Source organism: Eulemur rufifrons, chromosome 8 (genome assembly GCF_041146395.1).
Source record: "Eulemur rufifrons isolate Redbay chromosome 8, OSU_ERuf_1, whole genome shotgun sequence".
In the NCBI taxonomy this organism is placed as follows: domain Eukaryota; kingdom Metazoa; phylum Chordata; class Mammalia; order Primates; family Lemuridae; genus Eulemur; species Eulemur rufifrons.
The window spans coordinates 7,778,533-7,794,029 of NC_090990.1; the positions used below are offsets into that span (position 1 = coordinate 7,778,533).

At 46.5% G+C, this 15,497-nt stretch overlaps 1 protein-coding gene across 1 annotated transcript; it reads left to right on the forward strand.

Moving 5' to 3' along the window:
• The first annotated feature begins 11,284 nt into the window (after nucleotides 1-11,284).
• On the forward strand, nucleotides 11,285-13,915 carry LOC138390241 (PRAME family member 12-like). Its single transcript, XM_069479142.1, has 3 exons — nucleotides 11,285-11,571; nucleotides 11,979-12,611; nucleotides 13,531-13,915. The coding sequence occupies exons 1-3, from the start codon at nucleotides 11,285-11,287 to the stop codon at nucleotides 13,913-13,915; spliced, it is 1,305 nt and encodes a 434-aa protein (XP_069335243.1).
• The last annotated feature ends 1,582 nt before the right edge of the window (nucleotides 13,916-15,497 follow it).

Genomic DNA, 15,497 nt, shown 5'->3' on the forward strand with positions numbered 1-15,497 from the left:
AACTTGGTTTAGAGTCTGAAAAGTAATGAGACTTTAAAACTGATTTGAAAGAACAAAAAGGGGGGAAATAAACAAATAAAGATCAAAAACCATTATTCGGCCGGGCGAGGTGGCTCACGCCTGTAATCCTAGCACTCTGGGAGGCCGAGGTGGGCGGATCGTTTGAGCTCAGGAGTTCGAGACCAGCCTGAGCAAGAGCGAGACCCCATCTCTACTAAAAATAGAAAGAAATGATATGGACAGCTAAAAATATATATAGAAAAAATTAGCCGGGCATGGTCGGCGCATGCCTGTAGTCCCAGCTACTCGGGAGGCTGAGGCAGGAGGATCGCTTGAGCTCAGGAGTTTGAGGTTGCTGTGAGCTAGGCTGACGCCACGGCACTCACTCTAGCCTGGGCAACAGAGTGAGACTCTGTCTCAAAAAAAAAAAAAATAAAAAAAACCCCAAACAAACAAACAAAAAAAAACAAAAACCATTATTGGTTTCTTCCGTACAAATATTTAGAATAATACTATTTTGGAGTATCAAAAAAGATGACAATGTTATAAATAGACTAATTTTTAGAGCAGTTTCACAATCACAGCAAAACTGAGCAGAAAGCACAGAGTTCCCACATACTTCGCACCTCCACATGTGCACAGTTTCCCCCAGGGTCTGCGTCCCGCAGCAGAGTGATACATATGTGACAGTCCGCGGACCACATGGCCGTATCAATACCACCGTAAATTCATAGCATACATCGCGGTTCCGTGTGGGTGCTGCACATGCCATGGGTTTTGACAAATGGATAATGACATGTACCCAGCATGGCAGCAGCACACAGAGTAGTTTCACTGCCCTAAACATCCTCTGTGCTCTGCCCATTCATCCCTCCCTCTCCACTAACCTCTGTCACCCACCCACCCACCCACCAGGCTTTTTACGCCGTACTTTGCCTTTGCCAGCAGCTCATATGGTGGGAATCCCACGGCATGTAGCCCTTTCAGGTTGGCTTCTTTCACAGAGTAACAGCCACTGAAGTTTCCTCCATGTCTATTCATAGACTGATAACATTCGACTGTTTGCATGGTCACAGTTTATGCATTCACCTAATGAAGGACATCTTGGTAGCTTCCAAGTGTGAGCAATTATGAATAGAGCTGCTCTAAACATCAGGGTGCAGGTTTACTCACTTGGGTAAATACCAAAAAGCAAGACTGCCGGACCACGTGGAAAGGGTATGTTGCAAAACGATTTTTTCCCTTAACATTCTTACCTGCTGGACAGAGATTGCTCCTTAGAGGGCAAGGACTGTGTCTCTGTCACCCTGTGATCCCACACCTGAGCAGGGAGCATGGCACATGGTAGAAAATGTTTGATGACCTGGCCAGGCACGGTGGCTCACGCCTGTAATCCTAGCACTCTGGGAGGCCGAGGCAGGTGGATCATTTGAGCTCAGGAGTTCGAGACCAGCCTGAGTAAGAGTGAGACCCTGACTCTACTAAAAATAAAAAGAAATTAGCTGGACAACTAAAAATATGTAGAAAAAGTTAGCCAGGCATGGTGTTGCATGCCTGTAGTCCCAGCTGCTTGGGAGGCTGAGGCAGGAGGATTGCTTGAGGCCAGGAGTTTGAGGTTGCTGTGAGCTAGGCTGACGCCATGGCACTCTAGGCCGGGCAAGAGAGTAAGACTGTCTCAAAAAAAAAAAAAAAAAAAAAAAAGAAAAGAAAAGAAAAGAAAATGTTTGATGACTGTATGGTGCAGAGAAATCTTTGTCATCAGTTTATAGCCACTAAAATGCAAATGTGGGGAAGTCAATATTAGCTGGCTGCCAGTAATATAAATAAGTTGGATATAGACAAAATAGCACTTGTGATACTGTGTTCGCTACATGTGGCCTACCAACCATAAGAGGTGCATGTGGCAGAAATTCTCTTGTTTTTGATACCTTTTCCCCTAGTCAGACAGGACGGCATCCTCACTGTAAGACACCCCCTGACACGGACAGAGCACGCGGCTTCCCTGGTCTTTCCCTTCACCCCAGGCTCCTCTGCAGATGGTTCGGTTTAGTTTGCCGCCTTCAAGACTTTTCTCTGACTTCCTGTACATCTCTATGTGCTCACAGCGACGTCGGATTTTCTCTTCCCTCATAGCCACAATGTCTTCCTGCAGTATCGAGCATCGCACTCTTCCACTCAAGCGTAGGTCTGAAAGGTTGTCCTCGTTCTTCGTAGCTGGCATATATGAACAGTACTTTATGAAACGAAGGGCCCACACTCTGATCTTTTACCTGTTTATGTCAATGCACACTCTGCTGGTATTTCGCTACTACCAATCACACGGTTTTAATACTAACACTCATCGTGCGCACCAAAGATTCTCTTCAGCTCCTCAACATTTTCTTCTCTGTTTATCCCATCTCTTCACAATCATCAGTTTAATCCTGTCGGATAAGTCACGTTCCTCACCTCACAGACATGCTCTTCACATGCTGCAATTTACAAAAAAAAGCACCAGGAAGGAAAAGAAAAATTGCTCTTGTTGTCATGTGATTCCCCACCATTTCATTTTGTCTCTTAAGAGCAAAACTTCTCTACAGAGTTCTCGACATCCCTATTGCTACAAGTTCATCTTTCATCTCACTACAGTTTTCTTTACGAACAGGTCCAAATACATAGAACGGTGTACTGAGTGTTATAAACAACACGTGGATACCCACACCCAGGTTTACACTGACAATGTTAGCATTTTGCCATATTGGCTTCAGACACCCCTGAGGCGTTATCCTGCAGACGAATCTTCCTGGGTCACCCTCCCTTACTGTGGAAGCCCCTTCTCTTCCTTCCTGTGCATAGGTAACCTCTGGATTGAATTTGTTTCTAAATCATTACCATCCATGTTTTAATTATATTCTTCATGCACGTGTTCATCAATAACAGAAATTATTTTGAATGTTGGTAAAATTCACATCAATGTCATACTTTATATATCCTTCTCAATGTGCTTTCTGGGGAAAGAGCTTTCTTTTGAGATTTATTTCTATCAATTCATGTAGATTGAAAACTGCATTCTATTTTGCTATAATTTGTTGATACAAAACTACACACATTAAAAGTAAGGGTGACCCTTAAACAACAGGAGAATCAGAGCAGCTGACCCTTGGGGGTATAGCTCAGTGTAGAGCATTTGACTGCAGAGGAGCTGGCCCACACATTCAGAAACCCCTATGTAACTTTTGACTCCCCAAAATCTCAATTACTAACATCCCACTGATGAGCAGAAGCCATATTAATAATATAAACAGGGCTGGTCGGGGTGGCTCACACCTGTAATCTTAGCACTCTGGGAGGCCGAGGTGGGTGGATCGTTTGAGCTCAGGAGTTCGAGACCACCCTGAGCAAGAGCGAGACCCCGTATCTACTACAAATAGAAAGAAATTATATGGACAACTAAAAAAAAAAAAAAAAAAAAAATATATATATATATATATATATATATATATAAAGTTAGCTAGGCATGGTGGCGCATGCCTGTAGTCCCAGCTACTCGGGAGGCTGAGGCAGCAGGATCGCTTTAGCCCAGGAGTTTGAGGTTGCTGTGAGCTAGACCGATGCCACGGCACTGTAGCCCGGGCAACAGAGTGAGACTCTGTCTCAAAAAAAAAAATAAAATAAAATAAATAAATAATATAAACAGTAGACTGACACATATTGTGGATGTTATAGATATTATATGCTGTTTTCCTTTTTCTTTTCTTCTTCTTCTTCCTTTTTTTAGACAGAGCCTTGCTCTGTCGCCCTGGCTAGAGTGCAGTGGTGTCATCATAGCTCACTGCAACCTCAAACTCCTGGGCTCAAGCGATCCTCCTGCCTCACCCTCCAGAATAGCTGGGACTACAGGCACACACCACCACTCCTAACTAATTTGTTCTCATTTTGTTTTTTCTTTGTCTTGTTTGCCATGCTTACTCACTGGGGGATAATTTTTTCCATTTTTGGTACAGACAGGATCTCACCCTGGCTCAGGCTGTTCTGGAACTCTTCAGCTCAAGAGATCTGCCTGCCTCGGCCTCTCAGAGAGCTAGGATTCCAGGCCTGAGCCACCGCACCCAACCTGCATTATATACTGTTTTATTAAAATACATTAAGGTGTAGAAAAAGGAAATGTCATTGAGAAAATCATAAAGAAGACAAAATATATTTATCGGTTACTTATCCAGGGGAAGCGAATCATCACAGAGGTTTGCATGATTTGCATCCTCATCATCTTCACGGTGAGTGGCCTGAGACAAAGGAAGGAGAGGAGGGATTTGTCTTAGTGTCTTGAGGGTGGCAGAGTCAGAAGAATATCCACGTATAAATGGACAAGCTCATTCAAGGGAAAACTGCACGTAGTTTGATGAGTGGGATTCTTGGATTCATCTATATCAGTTTATGTTTCTCTGTTTCCCTGATAACTAAAGGTGTCGAACATATTAGTGTATGCTTTTGTGCACATTGTATGTATTCTTCTGAGAAGCATCTTTTGCCCAGTTCTTGTTGTCATATTATAATTGAGTTGTAACCATTGTTAGAATATGTATTCTGGAAGTAATTTCTTGTTAGAGATATTTCCTGTGGTTATTTTCTTCCAGTGTGTCCTTGTCTCTTTTTTTACTGCTACCTTCAGAAAATCCAAATTTTAAATTTGAATGAAATCTTTTTTATCAACTTTCTCATTTATCATTTTTACTCTTGGGAGCTAGTTGAAGAATTTTATTTACTTTAAGGTTACAAAGATTTTGCCCTAAGTTTTCTACCAGTAGTATTCTAGTTTTTTTACATGTAGATTCTATGGTCTATTTCAAGTGAATTTTCACGTATGATGTGAGCTACGTTTCGTTATTTATGTTGTTACCCTGTTGACACCCAGTTGCTCCACCAATATTTGTTGCAAAGACTTTCTTTCCCAGTCGAAACATCTTGGCAGGTCATCCAAACTGACATAGAGTTGTGGATCTATTTACGGATTCTCCATTCTTTTCTGTCAGTCTGCATACCAACAGCATGCTCTCTCGGCCACTGTAGCTCTATAGTAAGTCTTGAAATCAGGACTGAGAAAGGGAACTGGCAGGTCCTGCTTCAGGTAAGGCATTGCTGCAGGCGTTGCCTTGGGCATCGCTTTGGGTATTGTTGCTGCAAAACCTAACCGACTCAGAGGGTCCCAAAACAAAGTTTCAGATTGCCATGATCAAAACAGAATGGAGGCAGGACAAATTTTAATTAGTTAGAACCAAGATGGTGGAGGAATAGATGTTGTCACCCTGATTCCAGGAAAACACTGCCCCTGCCATCAATATTCCTGCCCCTGTTAATTAAGCTGGTGCTTCTATAGAAAGGCAAAGGAAACCAGGATGCTGGTTCTCTTCTACAGGGAGAACTTGCCTCTGCTCTGTCTGTGGAGGAGACTTTCCATAGTTTCTGAATGAATCTCGCTTTCACTTTATACTGTCAGCTGGCTCCTGAATTCTTTCTTGCATGAAGCCAAGGTTACACTTGGACCCGAGTGGCTCCCAGCATTGGGAGTCACTTTCCTGTGTCAATATCAGTGCTCCAAATTGCTCTTTTGTAACACTGCTTTGGTTATACAAGTTAACGTAAACTGCCCTATAAATTAAGAAGAGGTCTGTCAATTCCTACGTAAAAGCCTGCTGGGATTTTGATTTTGATTGTACCGTATGTATGGATTAATTTGGGGGAGAACTGACATCTTCACAACATTGAGTCTTCTACTACTTGAGTATACCGTATCTCTCCATTTACTTAGATAGTCTTTTTCTTTTTTTCAGACAGAGTCTCACTCTGTTGCCCAGGCCAGAGTGCCGTGCCGTCAGCCTAGTTCACAGCAACCTCAAACTCCTGGGCTCAAGCCATCCTTCTGCCTCAGCCTCCCGAGTTGCTGGGACTATAGGCACTCGCCACCATGCCCAGCTAATTTTTTTCTATTTTTAGTAGAGATGGGGTCTCACCCTTGTTCAGACTGGTCTCCAACTCCTGACCTCAAGGGATCCTCCCGCTTTGGCCTCCCAGAGTGCTAGGATTACAGGCCTGTCCTACTTAGATATTCTGTGGTATTAATATATTTCAGCACTGTCTTGTACTTCTTGGTGTACACATCTTGAACATACTTTATTGAATTTATGCCTAATGTTTCATGCTTTTAGTGCTCCTGAAAATGGAATTTTTATTACTATTTTCAGTTATTTTTTGCTAGTGGCTAATATGGAAATACAATTGATTTTTACATATTGACATTGTATCCTGTGACTTTGTTCTAGGAATTTTGGTGGAGATCCTTTAAGCTCCTCTGCACAGATGTTCATGTTGTTTGCGAGTATCGACGGTTTACTTCTTCCTGTACACTCTGTTTGGGTTCTATGTCTGGTTGCCTTGTTGAAATGGCTAGAAAGGCCAGGCCAGCGGCACGTTCAATACACACTGTGAGGGCGCACAGCCTTGCATCATTCCCGTTCTGAGCAGGAAGCATTTAGTCCTTTACCCTGAAGTACGAGGCTGGCTACAGGTCTCTGAGAGTGTTGGTTAATGTCTTAAGGAATTATGGTTTTCCTACTTTGCTGAGAGTTTGAAGAAATGAGTCACTGAATTTTTTCAAATGCTTTTCCTGCATCAATTGGGATGATCCTATTTTTTTGATTTTCTTCCTTTGAGTTATTTAATTATGTTGATTTTCAAATCTTAAATCTTGCATTCCTGGCTGATTTGGGAATGTTAAAACCAATCTTGTTAGCTGGGCATGGTGGCAGGAGCCTATAGTACTAGCTACTCAGGAGGATCTCTGGAGCCTGGGAGTTCAAGGTCACAAGACCTGTGATCCCATCTCTGCTCTCCAGCCTGGGCAACAGAGCAAGAGACCCTGTCTCTAGAAACAAAACAAACAAAACAAAACAAAATAAACAAAAGAAAATCTTACATGCTCTCCTGAGACTGTACTGGAGCAAACAGTGTCCCCTCAAGGTTCACGTCCACCTGGAACCTCAGAATGTGACCTATTTAGAAAGAAGGTCTGGGTCGGGTGCGGTGGCTCGTGCCTGTAATCCTAGCACTCTGGGAGGCCGAGGTGGGTGGATTGTTGGAGCTCAGGAGTTCGAGACCAGCCTGAGCAAGAGAGAGACCCCGTCTCTACTAAAAAGAGAAAGAAATTAGCTGCACAACTAAAATATATATAGAAAAAAAAATTAGCCAGCCATGGTGGCACTTGCCTATAGTCCCAGCTACTCGGGAGGCTGAGGCAGGAGGATTGCTTGAGCCCAGGAGTTTGAGTTTGCTGTGGGCTAAGCTAAGGCCACATCACTCTAGCCCGGGCAACAGAGTGAGACTCTGTCTCAAAAAAAAAAAAAAAAAAAAAAAAATAGAAAGAGGGTCTTTGCAGATGTAATTGCTGTAGCTCAGTTTAGGTGAATATCCTGAATTAGAGTGGGCCCCAAATCCAATAACGGGTGTCCTTAGAAGAAGAGGAGAGAATGCAGAGGGAACACTCACTCACAGCCATGTCACTACAGAGGCAGAGATTGAAGTGATGCAGCCACAAGCCAAGGAATGCCAAGGTTTGCCAGCACCTGCCAGATACTAGAAGAAAGTCATGGAGCAGGTTCTTCCTAGAGCCTTCAGAGGGAACATGGGCCTGCTCGTACCTTGATGTTGGATTTCTGGCCTCCACAACAGTGAGGGAACACGTTTCTGTCGTTTCAAGCCACCTACTTTGTGAGACTTGGTTACAGAAGCCTCAGAACTAGTACTGCCGGTCTCTGCAAAATGTCTTGTCTGAATCTCAGGCCTCTCTGGCATCCCTGGGAGGGATGACATTTTAAACTCTCATTATTCTTTATACGTTGCTCGGAGTCATATGTAATGTAGTTCTTGAAAGCATACAAGGGGGATAGAAAAGAAATATAAAGATACTGATGCCTTCACCTAAATACAAATCTGGGAACGACACCAATTGGACATCAGACTGAGGTGGGGGGTGGGGGAGGGGATGGGGGTATGCCTACACAATGAGTGCATTGCGCACCGTTTGGGGAGTGGTAACACTTGAAGGTGCTGACTCGGGAAAGGGGGGGGTGGGGAAAAAAATATGAAACTGTTTTTTTTTTTTTTTTTTTGAGACAGAGTCTCACTCTGTTGCCCGGGCTAGAGTGAGTGCCGTGGCGTCAGCCTAGCTCACAGCAACCTCAAACTCCTGGGCTCAAGCGATCCTACTGCCTCAGCCTCCCGAGTAGCTGGGACTACAGGCATGCGCCACCATGCCCAGCTAATTTTTTTCTATATATATTTTTAGCTGTCCATATAATTTCTTTCTATTTTTAGTAGAGGTGGGGTCTCGCTCTTGCTCAGGCTGGTCTCGAACTCCTGAGCCCAAACGATCCGCCCACCTCGGCCTCCCAGAGTGAAACTGTTGTTTTTAACTTGCAAAAAAAAAAAAAAAAAAATAAGTCCATTCCTTCTAATTAAAAAGGAAAAATTAAAAAAAAAAAAAAGATACTGATGCTAAGAGTGGAAAGGAAAACTTAGCTAAGAGGTGATACGGTAACTAAAATGGCTTCTCTTTACATCCCAAATTTGCCAGCGTTTAATGGACAAAGTGAGTGTTCTTAGCCACACAACTGCTTTGATTTTAGGACTAGGGCATACTGTTTATTTTAAGAAATCACTTATTAATATTGTTTAAAGTAGAAGCATGGAGATTGTCGGAGGTTTACCAGTCAGGGTTCTGCTCCTCACTTACTGTGTGATCTAGAGAAGTCACCCAGCGGAACTGGGTGACTTTATCGATGAATAAAGCCCTCTCTGGACTTGGGCTTTATCACTGATAAAACAGGCACAATCATACCTGCGGTACATCAGTACCTGAACAGTCTCAAGAACTTAGGATGGGATTTGAGGGACTCACAAAAAGGTTCTTCACTCAAGGACAGGATGTAGGCCACAAATCCTAAGACCTTCCCCAGGCGGTTAATTGGAAAGCCTGCCAGATGTGACCTGTAGGGTATCACTGCCGATCTGCAGATGCAAACGGCAGAAAGGATAACCAGGACATTCGCATTCCATTGATCTGGGGTGATGGGGTCCTTTTGACCCTTTCTCTCAGTAAAAATGGGTTGATCACCTTGTCAAAAAAAGATATTGTCTACTTAACAGACAAAGAGACTCTCTTAAAAAACACTATTTAGGCCAGGCGCGGTGGCTCACGCCTGTAATCCTAGCACTCTGGGAGGCCGAGATGGGCGGATCGTTTGAGCTCAGGAGTTCGAGACCAGCCTGAGCAAGAGCGAGACCCCATCTCTACTAAAAATAGAAAGAAATTATATGGACAGCTAAAAATATATATAGAAAAAATTAGCCGAGCATGGTGGTGCATGCCTGTAGTCCCAACTACTCAGGAGGCTGAGACAGGAGGATCGCTTGAGCTCAGGAGTTTGAGGTTGCTGTGAGCTAGACTGACGCCACGGCACTCACTCTAGCCTGGGCAACAGAGTGAGACTCTGTCTCAAAAAAAAAAAAACACTATTTATCATGAAATGAGTAATGCAATGGGAATAGGTGTGGGCGTTTTCATGGAGCTGAAGGAAGACAATGGTTTTGAAAGGAAAAACGAGGAGGGTTACATGAGTGGTAGAGGCAAAAAGTCATCCTTGGCTACCAGGATCAATACCAGGGTAGCCTCAGTCTAATCTTTATTGTACTCTCCCTCCACCCGCCAAAAAATCCCAACATAGTCACTGTGTTTTAGTTCCTTCCCAGGGCCCCATCGAGAACACACAGCCCCACCCTACCGGGCCCCCACCCTTACTTCTCTTTGTAATTGTGACCTGATTTCCTCCACAGAAGCCCTGCCTGGCCTGAGTCTCACACCATTCACATCATCAGTGGTCCCAGAAGACCACCCAGTGGAAGAGAGGCTTCCACACGAAGGGAGACACCAACGGCTATGTCAGTTATTTAAACACAGCCTACAGAGATTTCTGTTCTGATTTCCTACAGATGCCACCACTGTTTTTAGAAAGCTGTTTTAACAATGAAAAAATTTCATAATTTTGATGCGGCCAAAATCTCCCAGCAACAATACTTTCAGGTTTTGTTTTTTCTGACTCATGTGAGCGACAGGTTAAACCCTCTTCTGTCTCCCAATCAGGACTATGACGGCCACATATTAGTAAAACTCCATCCATGTTGGTGGAGTGCATGAAGGAATGAGTTCTTGACTTTCAGCCTCTCCCTAATTCTTTCAATTTCATGATTGGATATCTGATTCAGTCAATCAATATGCAGAAAGCCAAAAAGTCCATCAGGATTAACTGGGTGGAGCTTCAGGAATCTCATCAAATATCACATTCTGATTGGAGGCTGGTAGTTGAAAAGGGGAGGAGCGATTGGAAAGGTCAATGTGAGCTCCCGAAGATCCACAGGAGAGTCCCAAAGCCCTGCAGACTGGAGTTGCTGCTTGCTTCTGCCTGAGGTCCCAGCGCCCTGCACACCGAGTCCAGATCTGGTAAGTCAGCGACCTCCATAAGGACAGTCCCATCTGATCTGCAGGCAGCCAGTCTCAAGGAGGGAAGCTCAAGATGACACAGAGAAGTATCCAGTCATTTTCCCTTTAAATGTAGTCTTGTCTTCATTGCAAAAATTCTGATTCGTGATTTGCTTTACCTCATCTCAAACTTTTATTTTATTTCAGAATGCTATGGGGTTAGAGATGGGGTAAGAAGGGTCTTCCTCTTGCATGGTATCAAACTCCTGGCCTCACACAATTGTCCTGCTTCAGCCTCCCAAAGGGTTGGGATTACAGGCATGAGCCATGGTGCCCAGCCGGGATGTCCTTTTAATATTCCCCAGCCACATTGTGTGAACTGAGAATGTGGGCAGTGTTGGGCCCCAGGACACTGCCGTTCCCATGGTTTTGGGGATCGGAAATTTCTCCTCAAAAAGGGTGGAGGCTAGCTCTCAGCCTGCTCAGTAGCACTTCCCAGTGGTACGGGGATTTAGTGGAGCACTGGGTGAAAATCAGTGGGGTAGTGGTCAACCTGTCCCCTCCTTGGCAGTTAGGAGACAGTCCTCCTGGTGCCACAGCTATACCTTTATGGCCACGGACTGCAAACCGCAATTGGGGAAACTGTGGACTGGTCCACCTCTGCCACAGCAGGGATATTGCCCCTAGGAGAGGATGGGGTGATCACGACTGGACCGCAAAAGATGCATTTTTCATGGATTAGTCCTGAGGACTTTGTTCCTGCAGATTTTCATCAGGATGAGCCTCCAGGCCCCATCCAAACTCCTGGAACTGGCAGGGCAGAGCCTGCTGAGGGACGAGGCCATGGCCATCCCTGCTCTGGGGGAGCTGCCAACGGAGCTCTTCCCACCACTATTCATGGAGGCCTTCACCAAGAGACGCAGCAAAACTCTGACGGCCATGGTGCAGGCCTGGCCCTTCCCCTGCCTGCCTCTGGGGTTCCTCATGCTGACCCCTGACCGGAAGACCTTAAGAGCTGTGCTGGAGGGGCTCGATGTGCTGCTTGCCCAGAAGGTTCGCCCCAGGTGAGGCTGTCCCAGGGAGCCTGGTAGGGAGGCCCCAGGGGTCTGGGGACACAGACAGCTGGGACAGGGGGAATCGGGGGCCCAGGGTGGACCTCAGGCATCTGATGGTGCCAGTGAGGAAGCTCAGGGACCTGACCGTTACTGAGCCCACTCTGGGAAAGAGCCCCTGGAAGGCTGAGACTGCTCTCCGTGCAGGGACCACAAAGGGAAATGAACCTGCTTCCTCCTGGTGCCACAAAGGCAAGAGAAGCAGACACTGGGAAAGACCCAGTCGGGGAAAGGGCATGGAACAATGGAGAGTGCAAGGAAGCAGGGATGGGAGAGGCTGATGTCTGGGGTGTGGAAGGAAAGCTCAGGTCGCAGGGGTCTTTGCCTAAATCTGAGACTCTCCTGTGTTTTACCCACAGTGGGTGCAAGCTGCAAGTGCTGGATTTACGGAAAGATGAGATCTTCCGGAGCATGTGGTCTGGAGCCCCTGTGAGGTCCCCACAGGCCATGAGTCAGAGGCAAACAGGGGACGACTGTCCAGGGACGCAAAGGCAGTGGCCACTGAAGGTGGTCATAGACTTCCTTTCCACCTGCGATAGTAAGCAAGAGAAGAAGTTTCTCAAGTATGTCTTTGAATGGGCCCAGCAGAGGGAGGATTTAGTACACCTGTGCTGTAAGCAGGTGATGATCCTTGGATTGCAAACCCCCAGTGTCAAAAAGTTTTTAGATATGGTGGAGCTGAAATGTGTCCAGAAGCTGTATTTAGATATGGTGGAGCTGGAATGTGACCAGGACGTGAAAATGTGTAACTTCTCGGAAGTGTACGAACTAGGACGGTTTGTCCCTTACCTGGCCCAGATGAAGAGTCTTCAAAAGCTCCACATCAGCTACACCTTCGAGGATAACTACACTTGGATAGAGAAGCCGGAGCCAGAGAAGGTGGGACAGGTTGTGGCCAGGGTCGCCTCTACGTTCCTCAAGCTGGACAAACTCCAGGAGCTTTCTCTGTTCAGCGTCTGCTTCCTCCAGGACCATCTGGACCAGTTAGTCAGGTGAGCAAGGATGGTGAGCTTGCTCGGCAGAGCAGACCAAAGCTTTCCTTTGTGATGGTAAGCACTACAGGACATTTTCTCTGGGCCAGCAGCTGGGCATGTAACAGCGAAGGACACACAGGGATGTCAAAGCCTTGGTGTGTGCACTGCTCTGTCCTTAACTTCCCCAGTGAAGGCAGAGGGATCAAGTGGGGTAGAGGCTGTTCAGAGGGACACTGCTAGCCAGCTAGCTACAGGGGGGCTCAGGCAGTGAGGGCGAGTTTGAGAATTACTTCTTACGAACTGTGACTAAATTAATATGATGAAAAATAAGTTACAGGGGAGGTTACTGAAGAAGGGAAAGCACACCACACCTGCCCAGCCCAGTGCACACGCCAGCTACATTCCCACCAGCTTAGTGAACTCGATCCTGTCTCTAACTCCCCGTCCGTCACAGGGTGTTCTGAGCACAGAGAAGGTAATCAACATGGGAAACACGTGTTTCTGGAATAGAGTGTGAGGGAGCAGGACTGAAGAACTGTGAAAGGGGTTTGCTGATGACACAGGCGTGTCAGTGAGGCCTGCAGGCTGGGAACCCCAGCTGATGTTGCTGGATCTTGGCCTGGCACGTCCTTCAGGCCTGTCTCCCAGTGGGCTCATGCGGCCCAGAGATGTGGTTGGCTCTCAACATGAGGGTACAGCTTTAGAGATTCTGTGGGCTTGACCCAGGGGCACAAGCGATGGGGGGAGGACTCAACCTACAATGGGACAGACCAGAATGAGCAGAGTCTGCCACACACAGCACCCTGGGTATTGGCCATCACGAGGTGATGAGGACCAGCTTGTGTTTGAGAGACACTGTCCTGCCCTGGGCTGCTTCCCCACCACCCTCCACTCACCACTGCTATTCCCCAGGACTAAGTGCTCCCTCTCTCCCCAGGTGCCTCAAGACCCCCTTGGAGACCTTTCAAATGACCGAGTGCCGGTTTTCCGAATCAGAAATGAAGCATCTGTTCCTGTGCCCAAGCATGCATCAGCTAAAGGAGCTGAACCTGAGTGGCATCATACTGAGTGATGTCAATCTTGAGCCCTTCCAAACTCTACTAGAGAACGCTGCAGCCACCCTGCAGGTCCTGATCTTAAAGGACTGTTGCATCACAGACGCCCAGCTCAGTGTCATCCTCCCTGCCTTGAGCAGCTGCCACCAGCTCATAACCTTAAACTTACGTGGGAACCGAATCTCCAAGGCGGTCCTAGAGAACCTGTTGCGCCACACCGTCAGCGGTTTAAGACTAGTGGGATATCCTGTCCCTGAGGAGTGTTAGAGTGATGATTTTACACATTGCAACCAGGAGATGTTTCTCCAGCTTCACGCTAGGGTGATGGAGAGACTGAGAGACCCCAGGCCGCCCAAGAGGATCGAGTTCCATACCCTGCCCTGCCCTGGTTGTTCTAATAGGTCATCCCATGTAATTGTGGGGAGCTTGGAATGAATACGTGGACACGGTTATAAAGGAAGAGTCTTTTGGAAATAAAGGGAATATGAGCGTAAAAGGTCTTGTTTCTTCCCTGATCAATTAACCTGCTTTTCAGTTGGACTCTCAGGGATCTCCAGTTACTGATGTAGGGAACAGAGGCATTCCGGAGTCTGATCAATGAGGTTCCGCTCCAGGAACGGAAGCTATCAAAATGAAACTGTTCTCATTTTGATCGATTCCCTCCTTTAACCTCTTCCTAGATTTCTGTTCTGTATGCCCTTGCCTATTTCTGTGCTGTTCAGTGCGTTAGTACCCACAAGATGCATGTCCAGGGTCTGGAACATTCTCTCTGGGAGTGAGCGTGAGCTACTAAAGCCCCTTCTTCCCAGGGGCCCTCCCTGCTAACCAGAGACTGGGACCCAGTTCACTCCTGATCAATGGATCCAATTTCCTTCCGCAGCTGCTGGCTATTGGCTATGCCAGGAAAGGGCTTCACTAAAGAAGGTGGGGCCCCTGCCCTGGAAGGGGACATCCACGCCCTGTATTGCCAGGAGCCTCAGGGCTCCTCCAGCCCATGCTGCCTTCTTGAAGGGCAACGGCGCTTTCTGAACTAAAGTCAGGGACAGTAAAGACATCCATGTTCTCTTTTAGAAAAAACCTAAAATCATTTAGGCCTGTGGCATATTTTAAGGACGTCCATCCCACATTAAAACAACTCATATCCTTTTGCAAAGCTAAGTCATATTCATGAGATAACTTCCTATAGCAGCCCCTATCAAGGGAATCGGATAGGACATGCTGTGATATTGGCATATCATCGGGATGAGTAATGGTGAAGTACCTGTGAGTAATGGGCAACACACCCTGTGGTAAGGGGCCACATGACGCAGCGGAAGGACCCCGCTAAAGACTCAGGGGCTGGTGTTTTGGGGCAGAGTCCTTAGGCATGAGCCTTCATTTTCTTTAAAGGGTTGATGATGAATGTGTTCTCCAGCTTACGGGACCACTGAAGGACCTGATAAGATGATGCATGTTTAGGGCTGTGCACAGGGCCTGACATACAGTAGGAGCTCTATAAATGCATCTATTTCTGTTTTTCCTCTTATCAGAAGCCCCCAACCGTATTCATTTTTCTATCTCACCACCTATTCCTGATCACAGAAGATCAGGAACACAAGGCACAGGTGGGACTGAGCTTTTCCACGTGACCACCACTTCATCACGGTTCTCCCAACGAGCAGAGCTTCAGCTGCCAAGAGAGAGTGTGGTAGGGAGCAGAAGACTGGATTTGTCCCTAGCTAGCGATCATGACATATTCCCAAGCCCAGACCCGGCACGGTGGCTCACGCCTGTAATCCTAGCACCATGGGAGGCCTAAGGCGGGAGAATCACTTGAGCTGGGGAGTTGGAGACCAGCCTGAGCAAGAGC